Source organism: Abramis brama, assembly GCF_963993115.1.
Source record: "Abramis brama genome assembly, chromosome: 9".
Taxonomy (NCBI): Eukaryota; Metazoa; Chordata; class Actinopteri; order Cypriniformes; family Leuciscidae; genus Abramis; species Abramis brama.
The window spans coordinates 11,854,720-11,874,384 of record NC_139971.1 but is presented as its reverse complement, the minus strand read 5'-3'; the positions used below and the strand labels follow the sequence as shown (position 1 = coordinate 11,874,384).

Sequence of the window (19,665 nt, the reverse complement as noted above, 5' to 3'; positions counted from 1 at the left end):
GATTTTTATTTTTAAGTATTTTTTTTTAATTAATTTTTAGGATACTATGCATCCTGATAAAGTTCCCTTGGCCTTTGGAATTAAAATAGCCCCACATCATCACATAGCATTCACCATACCTAGAGATTGGCATGGGGTACTTTCCATAAGATCATCTCTCAATGCAAATCAAACTAGCTTATAGGCTAACTGAAATAAAACCATGCCAATCTCTAGGTATGGTGAATGCTATGTGATGATGTGGGGCTATTTTAATTCCAAAGGCCAAGGGAACTTTATCAGGATGCATAGTATCCTAAAAATTAATTTAAAAAAAAATACTTAAAAATAAAAATCTGCCTGCCTCTATGGGAATTTAACATAGGGGTGTACACACTTATGCACCATGTATTTTAAGGAAGAACATTTATTTATTTACGATACATTATTCATTCACAAAGAAAATTGGTGTCCTAAAAGGTTGGATTTTTCCTAATTTTTTAAATTAAGGCATTAAGTTCAATTTCCAAAATATGATTTTTTATTCCTCTTTTTAGTCAACTTTAGCATGGGTGTATTAACTTATGCATTGCACTGTACATATCTACGTTTGAGCAGATATCCACAAACACAGTAACAGTAAACACGGGTCTAAATATTATAATATTCCCCATATATCTAGCAACAGTTTAACTGCAACGTCACATTTATGCAACAACAAACTAATATGTAAGAATTTCTTACCTTACATCTTTCTTGTCTTCAAATCGCGTTCTTCTTCTTCTGAGGTAGCCTAAATCCAATGTAAGCTCAGGCACGTCTTTCAAACTCGACGAAAAGTGTTCTGGTGTTTTGTTGTTGAGGTAATGAGCGAGTTTGCGTTCCATGTGGAGATTAGCATGTGAATCTCTTTTGCGCGAGTGGGCGTGGCCAAATTAACTGTAATGAGCAAGCGTTTGAGAAGCTGGACATCTTGTTGGTTTTATACAAATTACTTAAACAGAGAAATTTTTTTTTTTTTTTTGAATCCGATCATTTAAAAGTACACACTTAAATGTTTATAAAGCTATATGGCTCATAAATGTGTGACAAGTTTTGTTTCAGTTTATAGACGTGCTCAAGAAAAAAAAGTTCTCCGCGACGGAGAGGCAGAACGCACACCCTGTTTATTTTCTTTATTTTACAAAAGCACAATGTTTTGATTTGATTGTAAGTGGACACATACAAAAGTAGAAATATCACAGATTCTTTTTTTATATTTCTTTTTTCTGTATGACCATAAATGACGGAGTAATTTAAGTTTATAGTGCTACAATGTGGAGAAAATCCAGCAAAACGCGCCCGCGCATTTGCCGACCTCTTTGATAGCTCTAGCTTAGCCCAGTTCATTCATTAGGATCCAAACAGAGATGAAGTTAGAAGCGACCAAACACCTCCACGTTTTCCCTATTTAAATACAGTTACACAAGTAGTTACAAAATAAAACGTGGCGCTTTTCTAAGCGGGTAAAAGGGATAACTATAATGTATGGCGGAATAGCACTTGGGAGCACTTCGACTCGGCGCAGTAAAAAGTCACGTTGGTTCTAATGACAGAAGTGAGAGGGAGAGGGGGAGAGGATTTTTCAGGAGTGATGATATTACTGCGCCGAGTCGAAGTGCTCCCAAGTGCTATTCCGCCATACATTATAGTTATCCTTTTTACCCACTTAGAAAAGCGCCACGTTTTATTTTGTGTCACCATACTTGGTCGTGTAACTACTCGTGTAACTGTATTTAAATAGGGAAAACGTGGAGGTGTTTGGTCGCTAATAGCTTCATCTCTGTTTGGATCCTAATGAATGAACTGAGCTAAGCTAAGTGCTATCAAAGTGTCGCCGCGCACCAGAGCGAGTGAGTGCACGCACTGAGACGAGAGAGGTATGTATCAACTCGTCTTAGTTAAGGGAATAACATAGTTTAATATGAAAAAAACGGTGGAGTGTTCCTTTAATTCCAAGAATCTTTTGTACGCTGCGGTCATGGAATTTCTCCAGGGATTTCAGATTGTGACTATAGGTTACCCAGGTCTCAGATGCATATAAAAGTGTTGGAAGTATAACAGCTTTGTACACTTTCATTTTAGTACTCTTATAGATGTCCTTGTTGCTGAACCCAACAGCTGATCCAGCGGCTTGTAGCCTTCGGTTGATCTCAGCATCAATATTAGCCATTGCTGATAGATTGCTTCCTAGATATTTCCTACATTTTCCAGAGCTTGTCCATTTACCTTGATTGATACCTTTGGCTGTCCTTGAGTATGGAAGTTTGGTTGTGCTTGGTATAGAACCTGTGTCTTTTTGGCATTTAGTTTGAGGCCAAGAGCAGAGTAAGCACTATTGAAGGCGTCCATCGCATGCTGAGGGTCCTCTTTGGTGTGGGCGACAATGGCATTGTCATCTGCATACTGCAGTTCGCACACTGTTGTGATTGTGGTCTTCGTCTTAGCTTTAAGGCGTCGGAGATTGAAGATTTTATCAAATCTGTACCTGAGTCTTATTCCAGTTGGCATATTCTTCCTGACCAAATGCAGCACTGCTGTTATGAATATTGAGAAAAGCGTGGGTGCTATTACACAACCCTGCTTGACTCCAGTTTTCACCTCGAAATTCTTGGTGTATTCTCCATCAACTAGTACAGATGCTTTCATCCCATCATGTAGTGTACGCACAATGTTGATTAGCTTTTCAGGACAACCTATCTTGTTTAAAACCTTCCAAAGTGTTGGACGGTGAATGGTGTCAAACGCCTTGGTAAGGTCAATAAACGCCATATAGAGGTCTCTATGTTGTTCTCTGCATTTCTTTTGGATCTGTCTTGCAGCAAAGATCATGTCTACCGTTCCGCGATTAGGCCTGAATCCACATTGACTTTCAGGTAGACTCTGTCAGTTCTCCCAGTAGGTAGCTTACTATTCTGGCCAGTATTTTTCCAGCGATTGAAAGCAGAGAAATACCCCGATAGTTTCCGCATTCTGCCTTGTTTCCCTTCTTGAAAATAGTTACAATGTTGGCGTCTCTGAGATCAGTAGGAAGTGTTTCGCTCTCTCCCATATCTTATGGAAAAGATCCAGAAGTTTTTGGGTGAGTTCACGTCCTCCATTCTTAAATATCTCAGCAGGGATTTCATCAGGCCCTGCAGCCTTCCCTTGCTTCATCTTTTTGATTGCTTTCTGTAATTCCTCCATAGTTGGTGGGTCTGCTAGACTAATCTTAGTCTTGAGTTGTGGTAATCCATCCAGAACATTGTCATCCACTTGAGCTTCTTGGTTGAGTAGCTCGGAGAAGTGCTCACCCCACCTTTCTCTGATCTGTTCCTTCTCCTTGCAGATAGTTCCATCTTTCGCAGCTATTGGTTGGGCTCCGCTAGAGGATGGTCCATACAGCTTGAGTAGCAGCAAAGAATTCCCTGCTGTTATGCATGTCAACTAGTCTCTGCAACTCCTCTGATTTTCTTACCCACCAGTCATTCTTCAGTTTTCTGACTCTGTTCTGAATGTTAGATCTTACGCTGTGGTAATGTTTCCGTTTCTGACTATTTCTGAAGTCGCTCTGCCAAACTCTAAAGGCTGCGCGTTTTTCCTCCATCATGGACTTTATCTCTTTATCATTGTTGTCGAACCAGTCTTCGTTGTGCCTTTTCTGCTTTCCAAGTTCTGTGTGGCAAGTCTGTATGATTGCCTCTTTCAGACCATTCCAGGTGTTATTAACAGTGTCAGTTTCAATGTCTTTTATACTCTCTGCAATCTTCTTCTGAAACTTCTCCTTGAACTCAGGTTGGTTTAGAAGACAGTTGTTGAATTTAATTAACTTCCTTTTCTGTGTTTTGTGCTGCTTCGGTTGTATCTGGATGTTCATTAGAGACAATATCAACCGGTGATCTGTCCAGCATGCATCTGAAGATTCCATTGCACGTGTGAGGTGAACATCATGAGCATCAGCTTGCCTCACAATAATAAAATCTTTAAGGTGCCAGTGGCCAGACCTTGGATGTCTCCATGATGTCTTCAGTCGATCTTTCTGTCTAAATAGGGTGTTTGTTATGGTCAGGTTGTGCTCTGCACATTTTGTCAGTAGCATCTCCTCATTACTGTTAGTCTTTCCCACTCCATCCTTAAATTAAAATCTCCCAGGAGCACGATTTTGTTTCTCCGAGGAACTTGAGAGAGCAGAGCATCTAGGTTCGAGTAGAATACTTCTTTGTCAAGTTGATCAGCGAAGAGGGTGGGAGCATAAGCAGAAATGATGGTTGCTTTTCTGTTGTTACTCAGGTTCAGTTGTAGAATCATTGCTCATTAACACCAACTGGAAGTTGATTGAGTTTCCTCACTATTTCAGTCTTGATGGCAAAACCAACACCATGGATCCTCTTCTCTGCGGTAGGTTTCCCCATCCAGAAAAAGGTATAGCCTCCGTCATCCTCTGTGAGTTGACCTTCCTCTGGTAGTTTGCGAGCTAAGAAAGCTGTGCGTCTCTCTGGTCTCTCTGATCTTTCATTGTCCTTCATTGTCCATCATCGTCTGCACATTCCAGATTGCAAATTTCATTGTAATTTTCTGACCGCTGAGTAGGTGAACCCGCTGGATGCGGTCTTCCAGCCAGGTTAAGAGGAGACAGACTATGTTTAGGGCACCTTTTCTAGCCCTTTCCTCGAGTTGAGGTGAGCAGAGTGGCTCCTGAAAAGGCCTGTTCAGACATGGAGGTGACTACCGAACCACTTTACTGTCTCCAATCCTAAGTTGAGCGACTGATAAGCCTCCATCGTCTACGTGCTGGTTTGTGACTAGGAACCTCCAGGCTTCACTTCTCTGTTCCTGTCGCCACTCCCCAATCGTCGCAGGACTATTCAAGCAGAAGCTGTGTGTGGTTAAGAGCAGTGTCACACAACAGAGCTCTGTAGTCTTGGCCAAGCATTTCTGAGCCCGATGGCAAGAGAACCCCGACGACCGGAGAAACACCTAGCTGCAGTGAACAGCCGTTGATCCATTTGGATTCATCCGCCCTTACAGTTATCTGACGAGTGTTCACAGACCCTCTGCGTTTAGATCAGGGCCGCCTCCTCTAGCCTTTGTGCCTAACAAGGCACTGTCCACAAGGCAACAGATTGCTCAGCCAGCAACTCTATAGGCCGTGGTGAATCGTTTTGGTATATGGACACAAGACCCTAGGAGCATGTGCCCTTAAAGACAGGTATTGTGCTTATCCTGCCAGGGTGTCTACCCACCCTCCCACTCCCCAAAGGGCCAGTGGGTTTACCAGTTTAGTCGCCGATGGCTCGACCATGAAACAGGTGGTACTGGATTACATGTTACCAGTAGCAGGCTTTGGAACAAGCTTTCAGCTTTCCGAACAAGCCTGACCTGACCTAATAATAGTGATTTATTGATAATATAAAGGTGCAGTGATGAGGTAAGCTGGGTAGTGGAGTCCAAAGGATGATCTTAATAGAGACACAGAGGAAAGGAAGACGCTGGAGACAGGGAGATGGTGAGATGCAGAGGATGGTGAATAGGTAGATCTAGGTAGATTTGTGACAGAAGCCCCGGGAGACCAGGGCGATTCAGGCGCGGCGGCGGCCATCTCAGACGAGGGCTCAGGCGCGGCGGCGGCCATCTTGGCAGAGGACTCTGTCAGGGCGGCGGCCATCTTGGCAGAGGACTCTGGAACGGCAGCGGTCATCCTGGGACGGGACAAGGCCCTGGAAGGGCAGCGGCCACGACGGGACAAGGCCCTGGAAGGGCGGCGGCCACGACGGGACAGGATTTAGGAATGACGGGCATCCTGGGACAAAAAATCAGGAGTGGCCGCCATCTTGGCTGGAGACTCTGACATGGGGAATAGTCCACATGGCATTAACTAGGTTAGACAATGAACTGTGTTGAGGAGTGTGCATTTGTAGTGGCAGTGATGAGGGTGATGATGATGTGCACGTGTGTTTGATTGGAGATGACATGCAGGTGGGGACTACCATGGTAATCCAGAGTTCTCGCGAGAGCACAAGTTGAATTTGCTCAGCGAGTTACTCTGGTGTCGAATAATAATGCTCATTAAATATGCCCCTCGATCTGAGCTGCACCAATCACATCGGGTTATCTGATATAGGCAGGCCAGAGGCGAGCTAAACAGATGACGACAGCGCTGTGACGTCGAAGTCATTAGTAAACATTGCAAGATAGCTATGGATGAATACCAGTTGTTTGAAATGGCTTTGGCCGCTACAATGAACGAGTTAGACTTGGCTTTTTATCTAAAACAGGAACAGAAGACGCCGCTCGAATCGTTCCTTTGCAAGAAGGACGTTTTTGCTGTTTCGCCGACCGGATACGGTAAGAGTATAATCAGAGAATGTCTAATAAGTTTAGTTCCGCTGGGAGCTGGGGTTTATTGTTGTGATTGGTCGTAGTGTTATCCAATTGCGTGCAGCGAGATTTTCAAATGCACACTTGGTGACACCCCTTGAGCTGGGCGATTAGTCGACGCCAGACCATTAATCTTTTAGATTTAGGTCTGGATTTCCAGGCTAGGTGGGGACCAGGAGGGATGCTGGGAAATGAAGTGCAGAGGATGGTGACTAGGTAGATATGTGACAGTAATCAGTTACTCATAATTCAACAACATTTTATCAATGAAATATAACAAGAATATAGTTGTTAGATTACATGATTACATATTGATTACCTATTACTATTACAAATTAATTTACTGATTTTATTACTTTAAAAGAACGGTCTGGTAGAAATATTGGCACAGAACTAGAGTGTGTATACTTTTTCTTTTCTTTTTTTTACTAACACAGTATTAATGTGGCTAGTAATGAGGCATTGTCAGCATGCTCTGTTTTCAGAGTGTTATGAAATATAAGCTATAATCTATTAATATCAGAGACTCTTTGCTAGCACATGCAGCTCTGAGAGTATTTAGAGTGCAATGTGTGGGTGGAGAAGAGGGAAGAATGTCAGATTTTTCTAAAAGAAAAGTATTAGAGAATAAGTATTTTCATATTGAATGCAAGTGCCTCTTATGTAATACATGAACATTTTCTGACCCCATATATTTTAAAGCACTACGCATACACAGTAGTACAATAAATATGATAATAACATACGATGGCAATAATATATTCACAGATGAGATACACTGAAAGAAATTAAAGTACGTTTTTATTTTTTTTAATTGCTAGGACCAATTTCTCAAAACTAAGGTCACTTTTTAAAAATTCTTCACACAGTGAGCACAACAACAGTCTATGGGCCAGATTTACTAAACAGGGCAAATTAGTGTGAGAGCGCAATTCCATAAAAGTGCCAATGGGAGTGGAAAGTTCTGCGTGTGATCTACGCAAATTAAAGACCACAGAAGCAGTCAGATCATTTCCATAATGCCCAGTGCAATCTACCAAGAGCAGCGCAAATAAGCGTCCGGTTTAAAATAAAAAAATTTGGGAGGTAAATAATGCCGCATATATGAAGGCAAAATTATGCCATAAAGAATTGCATGTGCAAGGTAAGATTTGTGAAAGTGTACATAAGATTGCAAGTGTACATTTATTTATTTATTATTTATTTAACACGTATATGTGCATTAAAAGTACCATTTCGGCAACGAGAACGATGAGCCAAGTGAAGATAAAGATGTGTTCTGGCATCTGCCGTGTTTATTGAGTCAATCAGATAAGAGTAAATCGAGAGACAGCGAGGAGCTAATTTGAAGAATGTGGGTTGAATTACACTTATGGATAATAGTAAAATGCTGCAAATATTTCTTTATGGCATAATTTTACCTTCATACAAATACCAGTTAATTGACTAGTGCAAACCTCAGTAAATCACCTGGCATGATATGTCAGTAAAAATGTTAATATATTTGTAGTATACTTAGTATGAAATAAATGTATTTTAAATAAATTTTGGTAGTTTTTTTTTTCGCTAGGGTGAAAACCTACACAAGTGTTCATTTTTCAATTTAATTACAACTATGCAGGGAAACTAAAATAATACTTATTATAATATAGTATATATAATATATATATACAAATATAATAATAATAAATATAATGTTATAAAAATATAGTAACTATAATAATTTTGCTCTATTATGTAAACATGGACAATGTAACAACATACAGTCATACAACATTTTTGGTTCTGTCCTGTGACCTAGTTTTCCTCAGTCTGTTTTTTTAAATTTAGTCAATACATTCACCTGTGTCCTATTAATTATATCATCAGCTCCCTCATTTGTTCTAGTATTTATACTCCTTCTTTCTTTCAGTTGGTGTCTGTTCTGCTTCCCTGAGTTCTCCTTTTGTATATATTTGGATTAAAGGCTATTTTGTTTAAATCTTCGTCTCCGTGCACTTCCTGCCAGCAGCACCCGTGACACATACTAGTGATGGGAAGTCCGGCTCTTTTGGCTCGGCTCCCTTAGAAGAGCCGGCTCTTACGGCTCCCAAATGGCTCTTCATTTAGTATCACTCAGAGCTTTCTATTTTAGCCCAATTTAGCAATTGTGAATGATTTGTGTGTTGTTAAGCAATTTTATTATAAATATTTATTTTATATATATAGATATTATTCAGTGTTTTCATAAAAGCCTTATTTTTATGCATTTTCTCGTTACAAAAAAATTATTTAACATTTTAATAAAACTTTAATTGAAAAATTTAACAGAATCACAGCAAACAAATCAAATAAATAAAGGCAAAAGTCTTAACATTAGCATTTAAATCTGGCTCCCCCGCCTCTCTTTGTCGCTCTGTGTAGGCTACCTGGGGCCCGTTCTTCGTACGTTGCTTATAACATCCGAGATCAAATTACACATCCAAGATGATATCATCGTGCTAATCATGATCTGGCTAATTAGGTTCTTCAAACACACTTGCCGGATATGATTAGTATCGCTGGATTGAGTTATCTGAGATAATTGCGCGTTCATGCGCTGGTTTAAAAGAGGATATGTATCGATAGTAGAAACATTGATCAGCAACGCTGCTATTGGCTGCTCAGCGTGGCCAAAGAGCGGGCTCAGTTTTTCTCCTCAGCAGAGCAAGAACTAATAGTCGAAGTTCATTCGGAATTTTAATGTTTAATCAAAACGCCAGGGAACACCTCAAAGTCTGCAAAAGCCAGGAGAGAGGGCTGGCAAAAAGTAGCAGACAATTTAAATCCGTTAGAAGTGGCCATGTTAGATGTTTTTATCACTTATTAGCCTATATATTTGTATTTTAATAATTGCATAATTACTTTGTTCATTGTAATGTCAGAGTCACCACACTAGAACATGGGAACAAATAAAAGTACAAAAATATTCCACATAATGGTAATTTTTAGTTATATTATAGTCTCTTTTATAAAAGGCACTGTTAAATAAATGGTTGTCTGTTGATAAAAGCAACCAAGAAAAAGGCTGAGAAAAAAAAAGAAGAAAAGATCTTAGTAGCCTACACTGTAAAATGTAGGCTGCATTAAATTAAGGCCGTATAGTCATTTCAACTGTTAAATCTTGAGTAATGATGAATTGCTTTGACTTGTGAAAGTGAAAACTGATAAACTTTTGTTAATGTAAAAATATTTTGCCATGAGTTATTGATCACATTTTTCCCGAGTGTAGTTCATTGTAATGACATTCTGTTTTCCTCTTTTGTGCACTTTTACATAATACACCAACACTTGTATCTGTTCCCAAGAAAGTGGTGGCTGAAATATGTGCAGTAAGTGGACATTTTCTAACTTTCCAAAGGAAAGAAAGTATAAGACTTTGTAATGTCCATTTGTTTCCATTGCACTGGACAGTGAATAAACCCTCTCAGATAACTGTCATATGGAGTAACTACCTGCAAGTGCATAAATAACTTTACTTAATTTATACTTGTATGCTTTATGGCTGCAATATAAGTTGCAGGATTCCACATCTACAGAAAGGCCTACATAAGAGTCTTTAGAGACAGAGGAGACATAGGCCTACAGGTGGGCAGTGTATAGCCAACTTTTCCTTTTTATTTGTTGCATGAGGCATGTGTCTATCTCTTGTTGCAGGCACTTGACCACTGGCTTTTCTTTACAAAGAACAATTGAAATAAAACTCAAGGAATTAAGCATATTTGTATTTTATTAAACATTTAATGAAAAGTGGGGGGTTTTTTGGCCATGTTGTGTAATATGGCACATGCAACAATGTCACAGGCCCTGTCAGGTGTGCAACCCTCAGACTTTTCAGACACTGAAATCTTCCCTTTAGTTAGCCAAAGTTCATTTCATTTTGTGCCCTTGTCCTGGCTAGAGCTGCATTGTAACTGGTTTGGGTCAGGGAATGGGGTCATAAAACACCTGTCTGCAGGCAGGAACATGTCATAATCACCTATGAAAAAATGCAGTTCTGTTAGGATCAGCATAAGTGTATGTAATACAGTGAGCTTGATATTTAATTGTGGAACTTTCCTTACCACTTTCAAATAATGTGCATAAATGTGAATCTCTGAAAATTCTTAAGTCATGCACAGATCCTGGCCATTTTGCTTTCACATTTGTGATATGGAAGATTTTAGTCAACTGCCATTTTTTTTATTTGATATAATATTACTAATCTGGAATATTAAGAATCACAATAGTAACTGGGCTGCACATTTACATTGTGAATCCCCTTTCTGTTCACATAATCCCCTTCATTGAGGCCTTGATGGCAGTCTATGGTCTAGCCTATAGTCTATGGTACCAATCACGTTAGTGAAGCCTGAGTGACATATACTGTAATCGTCATGGTCATGATTGCATGATCTTCATAAAAAATGATGATAGCCTAAAAAAAAAAAATGCTTTAAAAAAAACTGCTTTACAACATTGGGTCTTAAGTGGCTTGGAAATGCCACAAAAAAACCTAAAACTGTTTTTTAAACCTAAAAGCGCCAGGTAAACTCCGAATGACATGACAGACAGCACTTTCCATCAAGTTCTCCGCATCTCCAATAGTGTAAAGGAAAGAGCCACTCGCAAATAATCTTAGGGCAATGCAAACAGTTTGTGCTGTAGTTAAAGCCCAACTCCGACAAGTCGAAAATAAATGTGCATTTCCAACAAATTAATAATGTAAATGACAATCTCACGAGTCACGAGAAAAAATATATATCTCAGAAATCGCGCTGCGCTGGACTTCCCGTATCAGCTCCGCTTATGAAGCCGCAGTCTAATCCTGTTAACATGAAATAAGCCTGCTACCAAGCAGGTTTAAGCTTGCGCACCTGTTGCTATGACAGCAAGTCCAGGATGAGCGTCGTAGAACCAAACAATCCAAGATCATGCCAAATCGCCAACAATCAAATCCAGCTAAGTGAGTTAGCGACGTACAAAGAACGGGCCCCTGGCCTGTAGCCTACCACAACACCATAGACTGTAAAAAGGCACTACACTCGCTATCTTCGGAGTGTGTGTCCCTCTTCCTTTCACATAATGGTATGATATAGTCTGTCCTCCATGTGATTGGCTGCATGGTGTGCCCATCCAAATAAAGTCCCACCCTAAATAAAGATTCGGCTCTTAGAGCCGGCTCGTTCGCGAACGACACATCACTAACACATACAACTTGTTTCGTAAAAATATTTAACAAAAGAAAACCTCGTATAATGCTACCTGTTAGTGTTTTTTAGGTAATTGAGTATTTTAGTGCATTTTGAATGTGAAATTAACTGCTGTGCCAAGCTGAAAGTTGATTAGGAGAACTGTGGGAAGAGTTTGAGAAAAGCATTGAGAAATGGGTCCTAGCGATTGACCGGCCTATACTGACTGACCGTTTCATTTCTGGGTGGACTGTGTCTTTATGTATCTGCATGACGTACAATAACAACACAACCCTGTGATATATCCTGAAAACATTGATTAATTTTCATTTTTCAGTAACAAATATAATTCCATAAATCGTGGATCCTCCTGTCACCCCTATCTCTAATAAATGCATTAGTTTGCATAGTGATATAGGTTCCACAACCTGTCATAACAGAGACTGAGGCTCTACTGGCCAATCCTATTTAATACAATAATAAGCAGTGGCAAAGCATGACACTCACAGAGAAAGAAAGTTGAGATGAGCGACCATCTGCATCTCTCACACCCAAACACTAACTGTATACCAGCACAACCAGCTTGGTCCTCCTTTCATGGATAAGAATTCCAACAAGACAGATAGATGGGTTACATTTCATCCAATCCCATGAAGCTTTTTTGCCTGCCCATGAAAAGCAATTAAACTTCCTCTTCCTATAAGGACTTCACAAAGGTCCAAAGGAAATTGTCTTCATAGAGTCGAGAAAAAAAAAGTAGGCTACATGCAGAAATATATATCCGGCACTCTTCCCTGAGAATAAAAATGAGCGTACCAAACACTCTGTAATCACTTTAAATTGTCATAGATAATCCCATTTCAAAGCAACATTCTCCACATAAACGTGTTGAGCAGAAGCTGTTAGTAATCCAATGAGAATCTGCCTTCAATCTCTAAATCCTAAAAAATTGGTGCTTTCATACAACCTGAGAGTTTTCATTGCTCTCTCTCTATCATCTATCTAACTATGAGGAAAATATCTAAACATTCTTGAGAAGCAAAACTGTCTGAAAATATGTATGTATAATATCTGAAAAGCAGACATGGTTATCATCTAGCAGTTTGCCTGAAATATCAGTCTATCACTAAATGTCATTTTCTAGCCTTTTAATAATAGTATTTTAGATCTCTGTCCTATTCAGCCACAACTTATTGCACCAGTTCTCCACAATAATATACAGTAGATGTATCACTACCATTGCTTTTCTGTCAGCAACAGTATCAACAATCTGTCAGTTTATCTCCATTACGTGAAAGGGCAAAGTTAGAATTTTAAGAGAGGCATTGTACATCAGCACATTGGGGTTACATAAATATACTGGGAAAGATAAGCATTCCTGAGCCACGGGGACTAGTAGCGTAGCCTGATTTACCCCTGTGATGACCAGGGGGACAATGTGCTGTTTATAAAAGTCTGTGGAGAGGTTTGACAGTTCAGAAGGAGAGACAGACTTATGGGATGAACATCAATATAGAAATGCATGTGTTGCTTTGATAGGAATTAATCTAGCCAGTACTCTCTCTGAGCTCAAGGTCAGTCTCACTGGTTTCATCAAACCCCATTGGTGCTTGTGTACTATAAAGTTTCAAGTTCATAAAAACTTATATCGTATAACTTGTATATAGTATATAACTTTGTGTAGTATATAAGCATTGTTTTAATTTCAAATAATTGTATTAGTTATACTGTAACAGTGAATATGTTCAGCAGCGGGAAAGGATTACCTCTGACCACACTGTTTGCATATATGTTTCTGATTCACTAAAATAATCAATTCACAAAAGTCATTGCTTTGGGACTGGAACACACTGGTTGGACTAATTATGATTTTCATGCTAGGATCAGCTAAAAGCTGTTAACCCGCTAAATCTTTTTAAAATGAAACAAGACAAAACACATTTATCTTTTGATTTTCATTTAAGTTTTTGATTTTCTTTAAGTTGTCTTAGGGGTAAAATATGACTGGTACATATTCTTGACAGATTTTGTTAGAATCAATCTTTGATTTCATTCATTATCAGCATTTATTATTTGATAATCTTATATCATACAACGTTTTTTGTTTGCTTGTTTTGTTTTGTTTTTTTACCAAGCAAACTTTTGGAGTGTACTGCTCGGGAAAAATGACAACGTTTAGTTATGGTTGTAACCTTGGTTCTCTGAGGGAGATAAGTGAAACATCTCACTGTGGGAAAGGCCTCTTGCATGCCCAAAATAGGCCCAAGATAGCCCAAAATAGCATATTTTACAGCTCTTTCAAGCAGAATAATGGGCCTTCTGATGACATATCTCACTCATCTCCCTCAGGGAACCGAAGTTACAACCATAACCAAACGTTCTCTTTCGGTTGCCTTATTTGACATCTCACTATGGGATATAGAAACGCCCAATATTCAGGCATCCTATAATCTATACTCAGGGCACCTGGACTTTAGCAGGGTCAAAGCAGGCCCCTCTTTCTTCTTATATATATATATATATATATATATATATATATCCTCTTTCTTGTGCTGCCAATTTTCCTCCCCTGGATATTTTGACAGAGGAGGGTAAAGGGCTTGAACCTCAACTTCCATACATGACAAGCCAGGCTTGATTATCTTGGGCATGCTGGATTTAGGCACAAGATGACCCTGGAAAAAAAATGGCATGAACCTAATACATGCAGGGTTAACTGAAAATGTAATTCTCCAACCTGTTTCATTGAGGTCAGAGCAAGCAGTAAAGCTGTCTTGTATGAAACAATCTTCATATCTGCTTCCTCAAAGGTTCAAACGGGGGTTCCTTGAGTGCTTTAAGTACCAAGCACAGATCCCATGCTGGTAAAATAGGTCTGGGAACTGGTCTCAGATGACGCACACCCTTCAAGAATGTACTTATGATAGGATGCTTACCAACCATTTCACCATTAAATCCCATGTTACATGATGAAATGGCCGCCAGATACACTTTGATCGTAGAGAAGGCATACCCTTCATCTTGTATCTCCTGAAGGAAGGTAAGAATATCTGGTACTGAGGAAAGGAACGGTATCTTTTGCCTTTCCTTTTGCCCCAATGGTATTGCCACTTCCACACATTTTGTGAAAATGTGGGGTGCTAGAGAAAGGCCAAATCATGGGATCAATTTCCCGCCTAAAGTATTGCAGCCACGGATCAAAAAATAATAAGCGTGAATCAAAAATGTAAAAACACATGTAAAAATATATTGCACAAACTGAAAAAAATAATGCAAAATGATCAGAATAGCAAACAACGTGGTCACGGATCAAAATATAATAAGCGTGAATCAAGAAATAACAAGCATGAATAAAAACTTTAAACGCACTAAAAGTTATTTTGCACAAAACTTAAACTTATGGTCATGCTTTCTTAAAACGTATGTTTTCCTTGGTTTTATTACTCTGTACTTTGTGCTCTCTTGCATTTTCTGCTCATATTTTACTCTTTTGTACGCTTGTGCTGTTTTTCTCTACGCTCTTCTTTCTATGTTCTGCGCTTGCTTTCCCAAATGTTGCAGTTCCGGTTTCATGTAAATTAGGGCGGGCTTAAGTGTCACCATTGGTCCACTAGTTCTAGATTGACAGCTACTCCTCTAGCCAATCAATCGAAGAGGGGAGTTGACGTCACACCAATACGACTCATGGCTACTGATGCTTACTGTCGTCTTCCCCTGTATAAGTAAGCATCAGTAGCCACGAGTCGCATTGGTGTGATGTCAACTCCCCTCTTCGATTGAACCCTAAACTCATGCATCTTACCTTTGGATGCAAACCTCAGATATTGTCTGTGCTGGGGATTGATCTGGATGTGAAAATATGCATCATTTAGATCAATTGAGGTGAACCAATCTCAACTCTGTACAGAATGAAGCATGGATTTGAGTGTCAGCATTCTGAACTTATTTCCTCAGATATCTGTTTAAAACTATGAGGTCCAGAATAAGGCGTACGTCTACTGCTTTCTTTTGAATGAAAAAATACTGTCTGAAGAAAACCTTCTTTGATCCCTCTTCTGGTACCACCTGCTTCTTTGAGAAGGAGAAAATCCTCTCCCAAACTTTTGCATTATCTCTTTGATATCAGCTGTTCCTTTTTGTCCCTCGCAATAAAGGGGGGAAGGGGAAGGGGAAGTGGGCAGGGCTGCTGCTGCCTGAGTGCAGGACTTTCAATGCCAGGAGGGAGGTCGTTTTTCCTGGTCATACGGACCTACCTCTGCAAGGATCTATTTCCCCTCCTCGGGCCCTGCCAAATTGATTGTCCTCCTCCAGCTCCCGCTTCTGTAAAAGCAGGACGACGTGTTGACTCTGACGTGTTGCCTGTCGTTGCATTGGTTTGGGGGCTCTGCAAGGCATGAACGACCTGAAGGCTTCCCTCTTCTTTGCCTCGAACCGCTGCTGCATTGTAGCCAAAGCTGGCCCGAACAGACCTTTAGGGTCTACAGGCTGATCAAGGAAGTGAGCCTTATCCTTTACTGCCATCGTGGACAAATTCAGCCAAAGCACTCTCTGACCAACCAGCGCCAGTCCCAGAGTCCCCCCTGTGGACTGTGCCAGGCAGCATGGAAAGGCAAAATTAGGTCTGTCAAGGTGCGGATTTCCATCTACAGCTTAGTGACAAGCTTTTCCCTGTGACAAAGTCCCTAACATCTCTTCCTCTAACTCAGCGATGTAAACCAAAAGAAGAGTGATCGCGTAGCATGCCCCGTCTGAGCTGTAGATTAATTATCACAGATAATCCAAAGAGGATTCAGATGGCCTGCCAACGAGGCCTCCATTGGCAGCATGTGAGACCAGCCCATCTCCTGCATACCTGCCATGTCTAGCGAGGAAAAGCCATACACCAGGACTCTGGATGACAGTGGTCTTTCCCAGTATTTAATCAGATCATCCATGCAACAGCTGAAGGCCAGTCAATGACCAACCGGTTCACCGCTCGAAGGGCAAGCCTCATGCAGAGTTTCACTCCCTGCTGCCATCTGCCATTCGTCTATCCCTGTTGGGTAACCAGGGGACAGACTCCATTTGGGGAACAAACGGATCTTCCTCGTCCTCCTTGCCCTTGTCTGGCAGGTGTCTGTAATATCTGTTTTGGCATGCTCTGGGCCCAGAAATGCCAGGCATACCACATGCAGATCCCTAGCTGCAATAGAGAATCCACATCCCTCTGGACAAGTGCAAGAAGGTGCTCTGGACTTAATAGATTTCATAGAAGAAGCCATGTTAAACTGGTAAGTTAACCTTTTATTTATTTTATTTACTTGGAAAAGCATTTCAGTACACTTCTTGCTTTATTCAGCCTGAATCCCTACGACAAGTGGTTGCTTGTCTTTTTTTGGACAGTTTAGTCTTGCCAAACTAACAAATGTACTGAAAAAGAGCTTGTAGCTTGGATGCTGCAAGTGAAGATTTGTACTGTAGGATGCCATTTTGGGACAGTGCTGCTGGCCTGATAGGCATGATTGCATAGGGCTTCACGGATGGCCAAGTAAGAGGCATTTCCCATAGTGAGATGTTGACAGAAAGAGTACCACTGATTCCTAATTAACAGTTTTCAGAAGGCCAAACAAAGGGAGTGTGCTTTTGCATCGAAACACTGTCTAGGCAACACTACAATTAACTGAAGCTTTATGTTATTTATTTTTGCTTATGCCTTTTATTCATCGACTTTTATTCTGCTGTGCGGAACCAAGGAAGAATTGACGGAACAGTTTGATCTTCGGCTGACAAATCAGAGGAAAGTTTCATTCCCGCCCACATGTAGAAATCGAATATTCAAGCTGTTTATAAATTGTTCTACCTGGGAACGAAAAAGGAAAAATCAAGCTGAATACTTGTTTTTCGTTTTTTTGGAAAAAATTTAAAAACGAAAAAGGAACTGTTTTCTCGTTTTTCTACTTTCAATATTAAATGAAAAAACGAATGAACGCAACGTATACGGACCTACACGGCCCATAAATTAATAAATGTTTAAAAATCAATGTTTAGATCCACAACAAATTATGAATTATTCTTATGTTATACTCCACATGCCAATTAACCAACCCCAAATCAAGTATACCATTGATCCACACTCTGATGATATCCAGATGTCATAATTTATCACAGGTTTCAAAATCTTATAAAAAAAAATATGGCTTGTTTTTTGTTTTGTTTTGTTTTTTGACTGATCAAATAAGCATTTGTCTTTAGCTTGACAGGTTTGACTTTTTAATGCCTTGATTAAATCATTGTTGGTCAAGACAGAGGGCATAATTTGTGTGACAACCAAAAACAACCCTGTTTGGAACCCTGTACCAACCAACCCTGGTCTCTCCTATGGAAGAAATATTCAAACAGGTCAAACACTGATCTATCTCACTCAAAGTGACCCAGTTAAAGCAGATCCCCACTTAACTGGACTTTTTTATAAGCTAAATGCATGTTCAACCTTTCTGCATTTTTATTTAGACATTTTTAATATCAAGCCATTACAAAACTGTTAGCTGCTCTCCACAATGTAGGTGATTATTTTTGGTCACATTCATTCACAATGTAGAACAACAGGATATTTGCATTAGCTCTTGCTGTATTTTCAGGACCAGCAAACCTCAGCATCTAAAATCAGCCCATGCTGCTGTGGACAGTTTTAATGCTCCTTTGCAATGGTTGATTTATGACGCTACTGTGCTCTTTTTCTAAAAACATGAATAGTCCCAAGATTAGACGCTTGTATGTTTCATACATTTCATGCAATTAATGATGCATGTAATGATATGCCATTATGTCAGGAAACAGATCTGGTTTAAGCATGTAAGGTGTGTTTTAAAGACAATAGAGTGCTGCAATCTCGTGTAGAGCTGCAGTATCCATCAGCGCGCGCCTACACACTTCACTGCGTTACTGCTGGACACTCACGTGCGGTTGATCACATTACATCACACATATAGCCTACAGTTCACAAAAGTCAAGCCAAAGTAGTGTATTGTCATTTTTTGCCTATTAGACACATGCAATGAGTAAGCTCATACAAAAAAAGTATCAAATTATAAACACTAACAATATAAATAAGCATATGGGTTATTTGAAAACATTGAGGTAGATATTGTAAAGCAACGGCTTAAAAAATGGGTAGAATAAAAAGGAAGATCTAAAACAGCTAAAAGTGAGATATGCCTATTTAACCACATTTTAAAAAATATGTTATATGCTCTGTAAAAGTTCCATACGATGTGTTTTTGATGTAAAGAAATCATAATCAGACTTTCAATGCATGTGCCATCAGTCGATTTATGTGCAAGCTTGAGGCAATTTATTTATTTTTTTATTTTTTTAAATCATTGTTCACCTCATTGCCTTGAGCTGAATCTCAAAGACTCGCGTGAGAAATACAGTATTTTAAGACGCTAGTATAGGCTAGATGAGATGTCGCCTTACCGTCAGAAGCCTGTGCGCTGTGTAATAAAAGTAGAAATATTGCTAAAGATGAGAGTTTAGTGCCCCGCATTCCTCCAGACGCGTGTGTGAAAAAGCATCCTCTTCTCCTCTCTCCAGAGCGCAAAATTCTGCAGCTCAATCTGTGCAAATCTCTCCAGATTCCCGCGACACGACCAGCCATTTGTGTTTGCAGAGGAGATGGCTCGATATCGGTTCTGGACCAGACATCTGCTCAGACCCGTGAGTCAGTGGGACGTGCGGTGGTCACGCCGCTCCAAGTGCCAGTGCAGAGCCGCATTCGTGGAAATGCCCATATAGTCCACCATCACTGCGACACTGGGGAAGCGAGAGAGGTCTGCATTTTTTTACTGGTTTATCTAGGCTATGGCTCACACTCCTCCTTAACGCCCAAAATGTGATCGGATGTTGGAAGGGATGCATGTAATTCTGTCTGTTGTTCAGTGAAGCTGTCTAATGAAAAAGAGCTCGCATGCAGGGAGGCGAAGCTGTAGTTTTGTGCCATGTGCATGCTCTAGTGGTCAATGGAGTATATTACCATTAGATTGGTTTATAATACAATAGTTTCCAATAAAAACGAACAAAACAGAAACATACTTTGAAAACACTTGTGTCTGGTTGACTGCTC

At 40.0% G+C, this 19,665-nt stretch overlaps 1 protein-coding gene across 2 annotated transcripts in view; it reads right to left on the bottom strand.

Moving 5' to 3' along the window:
* kiaa1549lb (KIAA1549-like b) overlaps window positions 1-19,459 on the bottom strand; it is a 182,164-nt gene extending 162,705 nt beyond the window's left edge. For both annotated transcript variants that reach the window (XM_084124747.1, XM_084124748.1), the window contains exon 1: window positions 19,020-19,459. In XM_084124747.1, coding sequence (XP_083980873.1) covers window positions 19,020-19,200 — 181 coding nt within the window. In that variant the 5' untranslated portion in view covers window positions 19,201-19,459. The remainder of the gene's footprint in view (window positions 1-19,019) is intronic.
* Window positions 19,460-19,665: the final 206 nt, after the last annotated feature.